The 17,745-nt window shown below is 46.2% G+C and overlaps 1 protein-coding gene across 1 annotated transcript in view; it reads right to left on the bottom strand.

Moving 5' to 3' along the window:
* Positions 1 to 17,745, bottom strand: part of TRPM8 (transient receptor potential cation channel subfamily M member 8) — a 65,037-nt gene that overhangs the window by 4,993 nt on the left and 42,299 nt on the right. The window contains exons 18-22 of the mRNA XM_023759561.1: positions 16,366 to 16,457; positions 13,512 to 13,653; positions 12,048 to 12,219; positions 11,591 to 11,768; positions 5,658 to 5,848 (exon numbers count right to left, since the gene is read on the bottom strand). Of these exons, the coding sequence (XP_023615329.1) occupies positions 5,658 to 5,848; positions 11,591 to 11,768; positions 12,048 to 12,219; positions 13,512 to 13,653; positions 16,366 to 16,457 (775 nt within the window). The remainder of the gene's footprint in view (positions 1 to 5,657; positions 5,849 to 11,590; positions 11,769 to 12,047; positions 12,220 to 13,511; positions 13,654 to 16,365; positions 16,458 to 17,745) is intronic.

The raw sequence follows: 17,745 nt of genomic DNA, 5'->3' as shown, positions 1-17,745 counted from the left end.
TGCTTAGGCATATATATATATATATATATATATATATATATATATATATATATATCCTGATAGGTTGCCTGCCCTCAACTTAAGACAGGGATAGGAATTTTGATGGAGAAGCAAATAAGGTCTGACATTGCCACCCCATTGAGCTGTGAGGTCTGGGCACAGACCTCCAGGAAAATCTCAGGTCTCATCTTTTCCTCCGAGGGCAGCCCGGGTGTGCTGCTCCGTGGGCCTGGGGCATGTTCCTGCAGTCTTAGCTCAGCTTCCTGCGGTGCCTCACCTTTCAGATGGCAGGCAAGCAAGAGAATGGAGAAGCATGTCCAGTATGTCCCCTGTGTTTCTGGTACCAGTGCCATGGACTGCCACCCTCGCCTGTTCGCACAGGTGTCCGCTTGGAACAAATGCACTTAGTTTTTACCTGTAAATCTGTTCCTCAACATGTGAGAGCTTAGAGAGAATTGTATAATCTTCCTGAATTGAAAAATAATTCATTGGAGTCAAAGACAGCCAAAATGCAGGTGGCAGATTTGAAGCAAACCCTACACAGCAAATACACATTTATTTCTTTTCTTTATTTTTCTCATTTCCCCGCAAGATTTATTTTTAAAGGGTGGTTATTCACTTTAGAAAATAACTCCTAACTTAATCTCTTTCGATTGTATTTTTCCTAACAGCATCATTTCCAATGTCTTTTCCTCTAACTAAAATGTATGGAGGAGCCTAAGAGGAGGGCTTTAAAAATCAGCACAGCCCAGCTGTGGTGGCTCAGTGGATTGAGCGTCGTCCTGTGGATCAAGGGGTCCTGGGTTCGATTCCCAGTCAGGGCACATACCTGGGTTGCGGGCTCGATCCCCAATAGGGGTGTGCAGGAGGCAGCCAATCAATGAGTCTTTCTCATCATTGATGTTTCTATCTCTCTCGCCCTCTCCCTTCTTCTCTGAAATCAATAAAAATATTTTTTTTAAAAATCAGCACAGAAAGGACAAGGCAGTCCTGGATGCAGGTGGCCAGAGTGGGAATGACAAAGGACCAAGAAAAAATGGCCCAACTTTATCAGGAAATGCTGGTGAAAATTATGACATAGCATTTCACCAACCAACCCAGAGAAGTAGCCGGGTCTTCAATAATGACTATATCCTGTGCTGGCAAAGACGGAGATAAACAGGCTTCCCAGAGGCTGGGAAATCTGTACATGGTTACGTCCGCAGGGGGTGGGGACGAGTGGGTGTCCAGACAATATCCGAAGACTTAAACATCTAGAAATTTCTCTTATAGAAATAATTCCAAGGGAAAAAACCACTGATGTGCTAAAAAAGAAAATGAATGCAGAGAACTGTTATCATAATAGTATATGATAACAAAGAAGACAAAATCTACATGTTTAAGAAGAGACTGGTAAAATTAATTATGGTACACTGATACATTGGAATATTCCAGTTAAAATTTGTCATGCAGATTTTTATTTTTGAGTTTAAAAAAATGGTCATGATGTATTATTAGTTAAATGAACAAATTAAAGTATGAATATATGTGCACAGATCAAATTATCATACTCCCAGACAGAATAATAGAATAAATATCAGTATGTTAACAATATTTAACTCTGGGTGGTGGGTTACATGTGCCCTTGCTCTTTCTTATTTGTGCTTTTCTATATTCTTCTAATGTCCTATTAATGAATATTGATTACTTTTTAATCATGAAAAACAATAACTTTCATAAAAATATAATTACTGGGTAGCATCATTTTTTTTATTACTTAAATATGTCACCAAAAATTTAAATTTGGATCCCACCTTTTCTGAAAGTTACTTGAAAAACCTTGCATTTTTCTCCAAAGAAGAGCAATTTCAAGCTTAAATTCCATGACTTTCCCAACATTGGAGGCAAATGCAAAGTAAATGTAGGAAACAAATTACCATGAGAGGCTGTGGCACCCACAGAGCACTGCCGTTTCTGGAATTAGAGATTTCTAAGGAGGAACAAATGAGCCAGTGGTGAGTACAGGGCCGGGCTCCCTCCCTCCAGTCACCACTGCACCACTTCAGTGTGCAGAAAGGATCCCGTCCTTTGGGGTCTCCCATCCCCCTTCTTTATTCCTTCCTGAGAGTAAGAACTGTTTGAAGAGCAAGAGTGTCTATGGCTCACACTTGTAAAATCATCACTTTCCCAGGGCCCACAGGGGGAGACAGGTGCAGGCTAACCGGGTCATTTCTAACCTGTTTGCTTCCTCAAGCTGAAGCTCCTATCTATTTGCTGGCTTCTCAGTTTCCCGGTTCTACTGAACCTGGAGTGAGCACAGTGCATCTTAAGAGAGCGGACCTTCACCCCTTGTAGCCCCTCCCCAAGCAGAACACCACTAGTGACAAGGCATTCACTAGCTCACTCCGCTATTCAGTTTTTTCCAGGTAGCACTAATTGTTACACGTTGTATTTGATTCACACGGAGTCCAGATCTTCCTTCCTGCACCTTTCAACCGCTGCTTGTTTTTTCTCTGGAACCATTCAGGAAAAATATATAGAACCCGTGGCCAGAGTCTCTAGTTGGCAATTCATTTGCCTCCCAATCTGAAGGCATAGGCTATCCCCACAGCCTTCCCCAGGGCCCTGGAGACACTCATCCGTGACTCGGAGTCAGGCAGCCAGAGACAGCTCTGAGTCAAGTCACCAAGTGCCTCTGACCTCGGGCCGGGTCTTGAGTACAGTAAAATCCCAGAGCCCAGCTTCCATCTCCGATAGGAAGACTTTCCATTCTTTTAGTCCAAAATGACTCACTCTGTCTCCCAAGGCAAAATGATGGGGAGAAAATCAGCAGCTTATCCAAATTGTCAAAACACTTTTCTTCATCAAAAAAGGCAATTACACAGGTGTGATAGCTAATGATGACCCAAAAGTGACATTTAATGTCTTGAAAATGCTATTAAAAGAGATGACTAAGAGGATTCTTTAACCTGTGACACGAGTTGGGAGTCACTGGAACATTTACATCCTGAAAGCTAGATGTTAGGGGTCACAGCTTCAGGGATAGCACAGAAGTATATTATGACCAATAGTGAGGGTCAGGTTCATGTTTGCTTCCATTTCCATGTCATTAAGGAACTCCACGCAAAAAAAAAAAAAATGATGGTTCTTGGCAAGTTAGATTTTTCTTAATTGCCCCCAATGATCATGGGTAGGTTGGTAAAGTTCCTATTTTTACTTTCTGAATCATCTAAATATTTGGGTTCCACTGAAGTGACAGGAATGATCCCCTCGATAGGAAACATGAATGGCTGGTGGCATTGGGGGTCCTTTCATTGGGTACAACAGAGAAAAGACCCGAAGGAAACACAAACACGCCCTCAGCAGCCACAGGCCGCACAGCACCCAGGACAGTGGGCACAAGGCACGGACAAGGCAGAAAGTCTCTATCTCATCCTGGCAAAACCAACATGAGACAAGAACAACCTGACTGTATCCCGCTAATTATTTGTGTCGGATTCTACCTTAGATCACTCCCTTTCTCGATTGCTTTTACAGAGACTTTTTTTTTTTTACCATTAACAGAGACTTTTTCCCTTTAACAGAGATTTTTTTTTCCATTAATGCTTCAGTTAGAGGGGACACATTTCAAGACCCTCCCCTGGCCCCAAACTCCAAATTGACTGCTCCTCCCTGAGTCATGAGAATGAGCATCAGCATCTGAGGGGCATCACTTCGCATGGTGATCTGGGATTCTCTGTTCACTTCCACCTTGAGGGAAACAAATGCAGTCGGCAGAGAGGTATTGTGATTTATGTCGCCACTTCTTGCAGTACCATATATCTTCTGCCTACATTTCCCCTGGGATTTAGGATGACACTGTGACATGGTGGGCTGGGGACTGTGTGGAGCTAGAACCTGGCTGTGGAACATGGCCCAGGGTCTTCAATTAGTCCTTCTGCAGCCCTCAGCTCTAGGGGCCCCTCTCTGGTCCCATCTGACCTAACTTCCTCCTCTTCCTGACCACGCCTCGCACTGGGGCTCCCTCCTAGCCTCTGCCTCTTTGCCTGGCTAATTCCAGTTCATCCTCTGGGTCTCAACTTAAGTATCACCTTCTTCCAAGAAGTCTTCCCTGACTCACCCCAGTATGGGGTTTAAGTATCCATAGTGTAACTCATGGAGCCCTGCACGTTCTGGAAAATTAGTGCTCCCCACATTTCTCACTGAAAGCCTTTTCATTTTTGTTCTGCTCCCTGCAATCCTGACCCCCACTGGAGAGCAAGGATAGCCTCTATCCTACTGAGCACCTGTTTAGACATTGCATGAGAACTTTTTCATTGGTCCTTGGTGGCTGTCTAGAATCTGTGATGAGATTAACTGAAACATTCATGAACACTGAGGCACCCATTTCTTTCCCAAATGGCTAAAAGGTCATTTCTGGAACCAAGTTTGTGCATCTCACTAACATCCACACCTGTCATAGATCCTGCTCAGATGGGAAGGGCTCGGGAAAGATTCTCTTCAAGGCAGGAAAACACAGCAGATATTCAAATTACTCCTGGGATGCGTCCATTGGAGGAGAGTGGCAAAGGAAACGCTGCTCAGCATGGAGACTAGCCTGATGCGGCACAGCTGGGTGCCTGCTGCCTGCACGGTGACAGGTGTGACCAGGAATCCGACAGTGAGAGGTCCTGGCTCCCAGAACAGGGGAAGGAGAGGCGCCTGGGAGAGACCCGCCTGCCACCCAGAGTTTGTCAGGGCCAAGGAAATGGGTGAGCACCTGAGAGAGAGAACAGACTCCCCTGTAGACACGATGACTCCTGCCTTCCAGAAGGAAGTGGGGCCCCACAGGGAGAGCATGCCCAGTGGACCCTGGACACCAGAGGCCCGGGGGGCAGGCCCTAAGAAAGCACTGCCACATCCAGAACTGTGGTGAGAGGGCAGCAGGCCACTGCCGAGGGACCCACCAAGTGCCCCCACAGTAAAGGGTCAGTTTCAAACATGTGCTGGGCCAGAGAGCATGGAACCAGCCATGACCAAGACCACTGTTTCTAGACAGGACCTCCTGCTCCTTCCCCCACCGGCCAACCGCCCTCCCCCCACCCCCACCCCATGCTGAAGGTCAGCAATGGCAGCTGGCGGGGGAGAGGGGAAGCCAGAAAGACAGGGACAAGCCAATGGGCCCCTTTCTGACAACTCTACCAGCTGAAAGGAGGTGAGCATACAGGGGGAGTCTCTCCTCCGAATGGCGATTAATGGGCTGGTTACTAGAGTGGACTGTACGTTCTAATTTCTAAGTTGAAACTATTTTACCAAGTGAAGTCATTGGGAGCTTTCTAATTCCTTAAGAGCAGCCAGAAAAGTCATGAGCCCTGCGGGATCAAGGCTAACGCTTCCCAGAGAATAAATTTCACAGCAGCCAAGGGCAGCAACATCCCGTAAATCATGCTTGTTCAACATACTATTTAAATGATTATCATGTCCATCCCAAAGTTATTTCCCCAAATAGGACTGCCCTGGCAGATGGACAACAGGGTCTCAATTAATTACTAGGCTGGCCCGATGCCCAAGCTTTACGGACAGACAGACATGAGTGGGGAGGCGGCTGAATTAGCCCTAATAGCTCAGCTAGGGACCAGGCACACCCCCCTGAAATTAACCGCTGCCTTTCATCCCAGCACACATGGTGCGGCACTCACAGCAGGACAATGGCTCCATGGGCTTCTCCTTACAGCAGCACTTGAAGCACTTCTTCACCACCATGTAGAAGTAGGCGAAGACGACGAAGGGGAAGGGGATGTTGAGGCGGTTGCAGTACTCCTGCACCAGGAAATACCGCTGGAACTTCCAGACCTGGTCGTTGTTCTCCTGGACGGTGCCCACGGTGTAGCTGGCGGGGGAGACAAGGTCAAGCTCAGCTTCCGCGTGCCTGTCATTCACTGTCAAACACTGGCATTCACTGCCGAACACCACGTTATTGACTGTTGTCCATGACCCTGATCGTTCAAGTCCGGACAGGACAGAAAGTCCACGCTGGCATCGGGGCCAGAACAGCTCAGCACCAGGCACTCTCCAATTCAAGATGGGCCAGAATGGTGTCTGGCTTTTGGTTCTGGTTTTGTTTTTTTTTCTTTTTAATCACACACACACAAAAGTTGAATAAACTCTGAAATTATTTTTATTTCAAGACCTTGCAAGGAGTCTCTTTTTTGTCATCAGTCTATTATGATGTTAGATACAAAGAGACCCAAGGTGTCGAGTCTTTCGGAAATAATGTGCCCTTACATTCATGAAGGGCCTTAAACATGTTCGCCCCTCTGACCCAGTCACTTAGGGAAATTTCACCCAAGACTAAGGAGGTACTGAGGACAGACAGTGTGTGAGTGGATACACACACATGGCCGTTTGCCACAGCACCATAGTAATGGCTGTCCCCGCTCCCGCCCCAACAGAATGAAACAACCGAAATGCTCGACACTAAAAATATGCCTCACACGCTATGGTTAATCAACATGATTACATTAGGCACCATTAAAAATTATGCTTGTGACTAATTTTTATACTTTAGGAAAACACTTATATAACAATTAGGCTCAAACTTGTACTTACAATGTAATCTCACTATATAATCACACACCACACACACACACACACACACACACACACACACACACACACACATCCCCACAGCAAGGCCCTCGTTCGGAGCAGCTCGGGTCCTCTCTCCCATCCAGGCTGTCACCCACCCCAACCCACATACTGCCCCGTCTAAGTCCCTTCCCTGAGAGAAATCCTGCTACACTCCCTCTGACTCTCCATCTCTAGTGACATCGTGGCCTCAGCTCCCAGGCTGGGCTGGTGGGAGGTTTTTGGTGGTAACCATGCTCCATCTCCTACAACCACATGAGCACCCTCCTCGAGCAGGAGAGGAGGAGGACGCAGGGGCCCACAGAGAGACAAGCTTTCAGAAGCTGACACTGAAAACGTTACCGAGAGATAACAAATGTTTGGGATTCGGATAGCCTGTGCATAAATGAAACCCAGCAGCACGCTGAGTGACCAAGGAACAGAGGGTGACTAAATACTGAGAACATGCATATGATTCATCATTTTCATAACCCGTCACAGATCAAAAGGAAAAATATTATTTCAATCGTTGCCAGAGTCTTCTGGCAACATTCAACACCCACTTCTGATTAGGAAAAAAGCTTAATAAATAAGAAAGAGGAGGAAACTTCCATGGCAGGGTAAAAAGAAAAGAGAATAAAAAGGATTCAGTAAGGAGACTTGTTCTGAAATAAATAAGCACAACTTAAATAGTCTTCAAAAAGTGGTAATTAAAATATATGTGTATTAGAAAAACATATCTTGCTCACGACAAATGGCTAGAAAAAAATGTAACAAAAATCTGCCAGACCCATGTGAATAAAACTTCATGGAGAAACTGCACATAAGTGAATAAATGGAGACACCGCATTTTTAAAAAATGCCAGCTTCCTTCTCCTAAATGATTCAACAAAGTTAACATCATGACAATAAAATTCACAAGATTTTTTTTTGAAGGAAAAAAGGATTTCAGAAGATGAGACTTAGGCGCCTCCATATGATTAAATATACAAGAAAAGCCAGGAAAGTTTGAATAAGAATAATGAGGGGACTTGTACAACAGATGCTAAAACGATTTTTAAAGCAGTAATTAAAGCCATTTGGTAGTAAAAACCAAAATAGAAAGCTTGATCAACAGACCAGAATGAAACGTCTGCAAAAAAATTACAAAAAAAAAGTAGATGCTAAAACAATGGCCGAATTTTAGAAGAAATTGAAATACAAGAAACTTGCCTGATGGACTTCCATCAGGTAAACCCTCCTGAGGCTTTTCTCAGATTCCATACGATTTCTGTTTGTGATTCCTCGCCCACACGCCAGCAATCTCCAGCCAGCACTGCCCATGACCCTGGTGACCCTAGCTTCTTGCACCCTCACAATACCCCAGGGGCATGTGTTACAATCCTCCCCACATCTCAGGTTCAAAATCAGCAGTAAGAGACAACCAGAGATTTTGTTGCATTGACTTTTGAAGTGCTAACTCGATTTGGTAGATTGCTACCAGATAACACAGCTAAGACGTTGCCATAGGCCTGTGTCAAGACCCATCAAATCTCCCTTCATCTACAGGAAAATGTCTCAACCCTGTAACCTGGCATAAAAGACACTCTATAACCTAGTACCTGCCTCCCTGCCTGCCATTGAGGTACTCCATTCTCCACAGACAACCTTAGTCTCCCCACTTCTCCCTCCCTGGCCAGGCTCTGGGCTCCTGGGGTCCTCTGGGCAAATGTCACCTCTGCTGCCCCACCCCCAATGTCAGTCACAGTCAATCACTCTGTCCTCCGTGCACCACAGTGCTGTGTCATAGCCTTTTTATGCTGCATTTATATTATATTATATTATATTATATTATATTATATTATATTATATTAATTATATTATATTATATTACTAGCCGGAGCTCATCTCCTCCCTTACCAGCAGAACACATCTCTCTCTGTCTCTAGGTCCTCATTCATAAATGATAACAGAGCCACACCTACACTAAAATGGTTAATAATTCAATGAGGTTGCACATGTGAGCACCTGGGTGTGCCTAACATGAGACTGGGTCAATAAATATTAGCTACTGCTCCTATTGTAAGGATCTGATCTTCTTTTTTCTTTTTTCACCCCATTTCAATACCCTCCCTTAGATTGCTATACCGGGTGATTATTTTCTTTTCTTTCTACTTTTCTACATCTTCATAATGAACATGTATTATTCCTAAGATTAAAAATATTTTTTATCCTGAGATATTATCCTAGATCAGAGCATGTTTGCCGAGTCTTTCTCAGAAGAAATGCCTGGGGTGGATTTATCTCCAGAACACGGCGCCCGTAAGCGCCATGTCTCTGGGCTGAGTCATTTACTGACCTTAACGTAACTTCGTGTCTCTGATAAGCCACACAGGGCCTGTGATCAATCATTTTAATGTAGAATTATCACAGATGTTTGCCCCATTTCCTTTCTCCGTGGAACACCATCTAGAGAGCACTCTGACACTGTGTTAAATTCCCAACCGTGCCTTTACGTTATAGTTCCTAAGGTGGCCATTGTGTATGATTAAGCCTGTACATAAATATTTAATGTGGTGCCAGACAGGGGTCACAGCGCAGGGCATTGGCAGGCAGACTAAGCCCAGAACACCTATCACAGCTGTTAGACCCTGTGTTCCAACTTTTAGCCCAAGGATGGCAAGGGGACTGCTCCGGTGCCTCTCAAGTTCCCAGACAAGAATTAGCAGAGGAAAGGTGCTGGTTTAACTCGGGACTGGTCTGGGAAACCCCCCCAAGGAAGACATGTCCCCAAGTTGTCACACTTAAGCAGTGAACAGTGAATGGGGCGACAGTGGGGTACAGCCCAACAGCCTGGGCTCATGGGCAGGGGACCTGCGGTCGAGCCTCGAATGGACACAGGCAAGCCAGACAGCCCTGAGCCCAGGCCCCAGTCGCTGAGCATGTCCGCGACCTGAAAATGACAGGCTGGGCTCCAAATGCTCCCATTTCATGATTGTAATACAGATAATGGGTCACAAATGTGCCAGGGGCCTCGAGAGTGGCTTTTGTGAGCAGGTCACAACACACAGACTTGGGACAGCCGAGTCATCATCTGCTCTGTGCCTCACTGAGGCTCGCTGAATCGTGGATCGCAGAGACCTCGGCATTGGGAGCCGCCATCTGCTTGTTTCGTGTCTGTGGAAATGGTATTAGTGGTGGGTTTTACAGGGACTGTCTGGTGTTGGATGTGACAGTTGACAGGATGTTATCACTAAAACAGGACCCTAAGCAGCCCACTTCCCCTCTCTCTTACTTCAAGTTTAGGAACTGGTGCTCCCTTTCCCGGCCACACGTGGACACAGAATCACCCATCACCTGCCACCAGTCTCTGCAGGCGCAGATGTGGGGATCCCCTGCCTAGCATCATTGACTAAGTTCCTGTGAGCCACACAGGCATCTGCCTTCCTCATCCTTCCCTGGCTGGCAGATTGGGGCAGAGAGGGGTCGCACATGCCCTCTTTAAGTTCACATGGGACCAATGGCCACATGACATTCGTGGCCCCGGCACCAGGCGCAGAACAGATATTACACATCTATGCGGTGAGTCCCTTGCTGGCCTGTCAAGCACTCACTAAACAACAGCCCCGGCAGCTCAGCTCCCAACAATAACCAATTAATGAACCAAACATAGAAAAGAACCTGCTCCTTTCATTCAGCAAACAAACCCACAAAGTGCCGGGTGCTGAGCCAGGCACGCGCTCCTCCTGCAGAGCTACTGTCAGGGAGGAGAGAAGGCTGTCACTGTGCAAGGGGCCCAGGGAGTCTCTACGCAGAGTGGGGAGGGCACTGGGACCACTCGGGGAAAGGATGACACTTGGCTCCTTAAAGGGCCAGCAGGAGCAGGGCAGGAGGAGGTCACGATGGGATAGGTCACCCCGGCAGAGGCCAGCATGTACAAAAGCATCAGGCATGACAGAGCACCCTGCTCAGGACAGACACATGGGTGCCTGCCCAGGAAAGATGGCAGGGATTGAGCCTAAAGGTGTGTTTGAAGGCCGGGTCACAGATGGCCTGAGCAGGGGGAGCTAAGGAGCCCGAAATGTACCCTGAACTCTATGGGGAAATACTGAAACCCTTTCACAAGTTCAAGCAGAGCATTGACCTTTCAGAAGCATCAGTGTGGAGGCTGTGCTGGCGGAGGACTTCCCTGCCCACAGAAAGGCCAGGTAACCCCTCACTGCCCAGCCATGTCCCCAGAGACACGTGTCCCCACCCGGCCCCCACCAAGGGTTTCTCTTTCACCTCAAAGCTTAACAAATAATTTTAAATTTGCATTCTGTTGCTAAACTGCCTGTCTGTGCCAGGTACTCAAAATGACTACCTCCCTTAAAGCCACAACATAAAAACAAGGGACTCCCTCTGAAACTACCACATGGGACTCTGAAACTCTCCTACGAAGAGGAAGGGCAAATGAAAACCATGAGTTTCTAAATGTATGAAGAATTGCCAAACGCAATGAAAATATTTTGCAGTCACCATCACATCCTCCCTCAGCTTCGTTAGACATAAGCCGCAAAGGAGAGCCACTCTCCTGACTCCTTTTATTTGTATTGAAAGGAGATTCTTAAAGCAGCAACTAAATAAAGGCTGAGTTGTTACAGCCCTAGAATCCATGCGGCTGAGTTCCATGGAGAACAAGAACCCTGGAGATGAGCCGAACTGCGTTCTGTCCCCATCGTGCCAACACCGGGCGCTCAGGGAGATGACGAACCGGATGCTAACTGTGGAGAGTCTGAATGTCCTGGAGGCCGTTACAGGGGCTGGTCTTTGGTGTCAAATAAACGTCCAGCACAGCTAATAGGGACACCCTGTATTTTTAATACAGTCTCTTTGAGGCCCCACCTCCTTAGATAGCCTGTCCCCTATGGCTCTTCCACAAGCTCCCCAAGGATGGCCTTCTCTGCTCTGCTCCCAGTTCCTCCAGCCCTATCCCCGGCACGGCCCTCGTGGCACAGACACCAGCGACCGCCTGAGTGACACGCACCCGAACATGGCGACCAGCAGGTTAACCAGCAGGATGTTGGTGGACAGCATGTAGATGCACACGAGCGGGATGGTGATCCACTCAGGGAACCGCGGTAGGTTGTGCTCGTCCAGCTCCACGCACAGCGGCTTGGACTCGTTCCCAGTGAACGTGCAATGGGAAAAGTCATACGTGGTTCCTGAGGATGTAGAAACCAAAAGGTAACGTGAGGACCCCTGGAGGGGCCAGCCCAGGGGACACAAGATGATGGTCTCTACCATGTGTTGGGCACTAAGGTGGACATAAAATTCTGTTCAGGAGGAAAGCAAAGCTTCTGAGGGCAGTGTTCACTCCCTGGTGTTGGCCCAACTCGGGCCATGTGCTTCCAAAACAGCCCCAAGGGTCAGAATGGGGAGCCCTGGCTCTGGAAGCAACAGCCTCCTCTCAGCTGGGCCCACCCAGGCCAAGTCAGGCTCACCATCCACATCACTGGGCACCTGGCCAAACATGGCCAGGTAGGGCTCATAGATGACCGAGCGGAAGATCCACCTCCAGCGATGCTCATTTTGCCGGAGGATCCCTTGCCTGGCCACGCCAAAGGCCATCATCCACACAGCAAAGAGGAACAGGAAGAAGAACACGTCGATCAGCTGTCAGGGGAAGACATCAGAACCGAGTCAGGATGGTGCCCGGGTGGTGGGTCTGCTCAGTTGACCACGGAGAGAGCAGAGGTTTAAGGGCCTGAGGAATTAAGTCACCCAGTGTTTGCTCACTGATTTTAAAAATGGTCATCATTGCCAAAACCGGTTTGGCTCAGTGGTTGAGCATTGACCTATGAACCAGGAAGTCACGGTTCAATTCTCAGTCAGGGTACATGACTGGGTTGTGGGCTCAATCCCCAGTGTGGGGTGTGCAGGAGGTAGCCGATCAATGATTCTCTCTCATCATTGATGTTTCTATTTCTCTCCCTCTCCCTTCTTCTCTCTGAAATCAATAAAATATATATATTTTTTAAATGGCCATCATATCCTTTGGGTCTGGGGACATCTATTTTCCAGAATTAAATTTTTGTTGGTAGGTCTCCAAACCAACTCAGCAGCAGAAGCTTTCTGAGTGAAGGACCAGCTTGTGAGCAAAGGAGAAACCCAACTTTGAAGCCCTTCTCTATCTCTCATGATTCCCACGCTCATTAAACCCTTAAGTTATCACCTTCGTTTTTTGGGTTTGTTTTCTGAGAAAAACCAAAGCTATCCTTATTAAACAAGAGTGCACACTTTGATTTTTTTGAAATTTTTGCACCCATATTATGACTTCATGGTGACTTGATGTCTTAGATATGCTTTGAATCAAAACCACAGATTCAAAGAACCTCTGTGTTGGAAAGGAACCTCCAGATGAGCTCATCCCAACGCCCATCTGATTTGCAGACAGAAGCAGGAGAGGTCTGGGTCATCTGGAAAACCGGCTTCGGAAAGCCACGTCGCCTTGCAGGGCTCCCTCTCTGCAGCATTATGAAAGGGCTCTTTGGTGCTTCCACCTACAGATAGACGGTTCAACCCTCACTGCGCTTCTCGCTCCCTGCATGTCTCCAGACAAACAAAATAACCTCCAAGACTGCTGTCCGCATCTATGGGATGGATATAACAGTCCCGATCCTGCCTGCGCTCTTAGTGAATTATGAAGACTCAAATGAAAGTGCTTGGTGAAGTGTACACCTAAATTGATATCTTCATTAGCAACTCACTGAATTGTACTGTTCGCTCCTAACAATCATCTTTTGTTCAATTGCAACCCGGAAGAGGTCCCTGATGCAAACACATCAAAGAAAGCAAACCTTCCTGACTGTGAGATGCAATAGTCACTCTTGGACAAAATCCTCCTATCAACAATGAAAGGAACTCCAGCAAGAACACTGGCAACCACAGATATCCTCCCTGCTTACCATCCTCTGCAGCATTATAATCTTGGGTCCTAAATTTCTGCTGACAGTAAAAATGTGGATCAACCTTAGAGTGAATATAATATAATCCAGGCAAAAAATGACTCGTCCGGAGTACAGAGAGGCTTTGTTGGAAGAGTGGAGCCTGTGGGCAGAAGGGGAACAGCATTTGTGAGATACTGACAAGACATTTCAAAGTTTTGTTTTTAAAAATAACCAAACATGAAGAAGCAGCCGAGAGTTGGGGGTACTGAGAGTGAGTAGAGACAGACCATGGAGACCACCCACCTGCCAGTCACTGAAGACAAAGGCCATGGTCTTCTGCCCTCAGGGGCTCCAGCAGAGGCAAAGACGTCACATAGAACAGAACATTTAGAGGTCCCAGCCATTCCAGTCCTTCATCCTCAGATACTATTGCTGGAGCCCAATTGCAGCATTGCTATCTTCCTGGCTCAAGGATCCCAATCCCCACCCCAGCCGAACTACCCGGGACTTGATCCTGCCAGGTTTCCCCTAATGAAACTCACCTCGTTCACACCCGATCACTGGATTTGCTACTTGCCCGCTAATGGGTGAATTGAAAGCCATACGCACTTTCTAGCTGGAATGCCCTAGAAATCACGTCCAACCAATTGTACTTCAAATGTTGGGCCCTTACTGTTCTCAGAACTGCCTGGTACCGGCACAAGAATAGACATATAGACCAATGGAACTGAACAGAGAACCCAGAAATCGACCCAAGCCATTATGCTCAATTAATATTTGACAAAGGAGGCAAGAGCATACAATGGAGTCAAGATAGTCTCTTCAATAAATGGTGTTGGGAAAATTGGACAGATACATGCAAAAAAATGAAACTAAACCACCAACTTACACCATACATAAAAATAAACTCAAAATGGATGAAGGACTTAAACTAAGACAGGAAACTATAAAAATCTTAGAAGAATCCATAGGTAGCAAAATATCAGATATATGTTGTAGCAATATCTTTACTGATACAGCACCTAGGACAATGGAAACTAAGGAGAAAATAAACAAATGGGACTACATCAAAATAAAAAGCTTCTGCACAGCAAAGGAAACCATCAACAAAAAAGCCCACTGCATGGGAGAACATATTTGCCAATGTTATCTCTGATAAGGGTTTACTCTCCAAAATTTACAAGGAACTTATACAACTTAACAAAAGGAAGATAAATAACCCAATCAAAAAAATGGGCAAAGGACCTAAGTAGACACTTTTTGAAAGAGGACATGCAGAAGGCCAAGAGACATATGAAAACATGCCCAAAGTCACTAATCATCTGAGAGATGTAAATAAAAATGACAATGGGGTACCATCTCACACCTGTCAGAATGGCTATCATCAACAAATCAACAAATGACAAGTGCTGGAGAGGATGCAGAGAAAAAGGAACCCTACTGCACTGCTGGTGGGAATGCAGACTCGTGCAGCCACTGTTAAAAACAGTATGGAGTTCCTCAAAAATTAAAAATGGAACTCCCATTTGACCCAGTAATCCCACTTCTAGGAATATATCCCAATAAATCAGAAACACCAATCAGAAAGGATATATGCACCCCTATGTTCATAGCAGCACAATTTACAATAGCTAAGATTTGGAAACAGCCTAAGTGCCCATCAGCAGATGAATGGATTAGAAAACTGTGGTACATCTACACAACGGAATATGACTCTGCTGTAAAAAAGGAGGAACTCTTACCATTTGCAACAGCATGGATGGCCCTAGAGAACATTAAGCTAAGTGAAATAAGCCAGTCAGAGAAAGATAAATATCACATGCTCTCATTCATTTGTGGAATATAATGAATAACATAAACTGATGAACAAAAATAGAGCCAGAGGAAAAAATATATTTTAGAATATAGTAGAAGAAATCCTGTTATTTGCAGATTTTTAGTATTTCCTACAACTTTTGTGATATACTGTTAGTACAGTTTTGGTAATATTATTATATTTAAAATATTTTTCTTGAAATACTAATGTTTATTGCATGTAAATGGCTAATTATTTTGTATCTACAATCTGGTAATAGATTTATTTTGTATATTGTAAAAAAAAAAAAAAAATTGGGGGCTCTTAACCTAAGCAGAAAGGGAGTTTCCTGGATGAGGAAATTGAGTTTTTACTCCCTGCAAATGATAGATCGAGCATTCACTGTAAACACCTCATTCTGGGGTACAAATATGGATCATCAGGCTCCTCTGCAAAGGGACATTGTGTGCTGCTCAAATAGAACCCGGCGTCCACCCTGAAGTTATGTGGGGAGGGCAGGCGTGGGTGGACGCGGGCACAGGCAACATGAGCCGTGGTGCTGGGTGGACCCCAATTTTTTCTCTATCCCTCGGATTGCACATTGCTTTTTGCCTTTGACCATAATTTTAGATTGGTTTTTCTAGTGTGATTGCTTTTAGATTGGAAATACACTCGTAGTGAGGAGGGCAGGCTCCATAACCAGCATGCAAATTGAAATTGAGGGCATTTTGGAAGATTGTATGGCCTCAAATGAAAACACTGTGTGATATTTAAGAGCCTCATCACTTTCTACTCTCCTCAATTTCTAATTATCTCCCCCCAAGTTCTGTGAGCACACAGTGAAAAACCAGGAAGAGTCCCTTTCAATTATAGGTCACCAGGAGGGGAAGGGAGAGACAGCTCTACGCTAGCACGCTGTGCCTCTGGGAAGCAGGGACAGTGGCCTTCTGGAACCACCTCTGACGGGTGGGGAACTGGCTTATCTTGGGCTTGAATGTCAAAGATCTTTCCTTTACCCTTTCTTCCAAGAGAAGCCCAACCCACCTGAAACTGGGAAAAGCAGTGAGGACTACTTACCGAAATGCAATTCCTGCGATGAAATAAAAAAGGCCAAGTGTGTCCATAACGTTCCACAGGTCGGTAAAATAATTCATCCCATTCATGTACCACTGTAGTGCAGAAAGGGACAGAGAGAGGACGTGAGCAGCGTGGAAACATCACTGTTTCCAGATTAGCTCACGTCCACACATTTTTTCAAGCTCCTTTGGAGCCAGTGATGTGCTGGGTGAGCCCTGGCATGTGCCTCATGCTGATCCAGGGGGACCGGAAGTGAGTTGCACGCTTGCTGCTCTGTTATACACGTGCTGCTGATCAACTCACCAGAAGGGACTCCTGTATCCTCACAGTTCTTGAAAATGAATGTGCAGAGAGTGAGCACAGCCCGTGGGGGCAGACGTGGGATCCCCGTCCACCGAGTACCGTGGTGTAGGCTGTGCCCTGCACAACTCTAGAGGGTGTTCTCCATATTGTCAGCATCGCAGATCCGTGTATTTATTGTAAGAATTTTCTAACATGTAGTAATAAAACATCTTGATACAAAGGAACCTTTTTTAAAAAAATTGCACAAATGTGCTCTATGTGGCATCTCTGAGGACAGCTGTGGCCACAGAAATAAGTGACAGGAACAGTGTGTGCCTCCCTGATCCTTTCAGCACGACTGGTATGGACCGGTCCTGGCTTCTTGGAAGAAAGCCCACCAGGACCACCAGGATGGAGAGGGACAGGATTGTCCTTCAGGAGGCTGCATCTGGCCAGCCCCTCTGCAATTCAGGACATGGGTGGTCCTTTGACCCTTCATTCCACCATCTACTCAAAACATGATTTGAGAGCCCACGGGGCTCCACACACTTGTGCTGGGCTTCCGGGACTCAGAGGCAGGACATGAGGTGCAGTGCTGAGTCTCAAGGAAGCCACGGGCCGTTGGGAAGGACAGATTAAATATGTTTAAAATGAAACCTGATAAAGATTGGCGGGGAGGCAAGACCAAAGCCCCAAGGGAGCTCAGATAAGGAAACCGCCAGAAGGCAGGAAAGCAGTGTCCTCAATGGAACAGGATACTTTTCAGTCTGACTGAGTGATCTCACCAAGATAGGTCTGTCTGATATTCAGATATTATATTTCCTGTTTGCAGCTGAAACCAAGGCCTGGGGGGTGGGGGTGGGGGGGAGCTAAGGAACTTGCCCAAGGGCAGATGGCCAGCAAGTGGCAGCCTCACGAGTCTGAATCTTAGATTCCTCTCTGGACATCACCCTGCTTCTTTAGGTCACACAGGGATCCAGCAACCCTAGTCTTGGAGGGATTAAAAAAGCATCATTGGTTTTTCAAGAAGGATTTCCTTGCATTCATTTATAAATGCAAACAGCAACGCTCCAGTACAGAGGAGGTAAGTGCATCGTG

Source organism: Myotis lucifugus, unplaced genomic scaffold, assembly GCF_000147115.1.
Source record: "Myotis lucifugus unplaced genomic scaffold, Myoluc2.0 scaffold_3, whole genome shotgun sequence".
NCBI lineage: Eukaryota > Metazoa > Chordata > Mammalia > Chiroptera > Vespertilionidae > Myotis > Myotis lucifugus.
The sequence above is the reverse complement of the archived record's forward strand: the minus strand, read 5'-3'. Positions and strand labels throughout refer to the sequence as shown.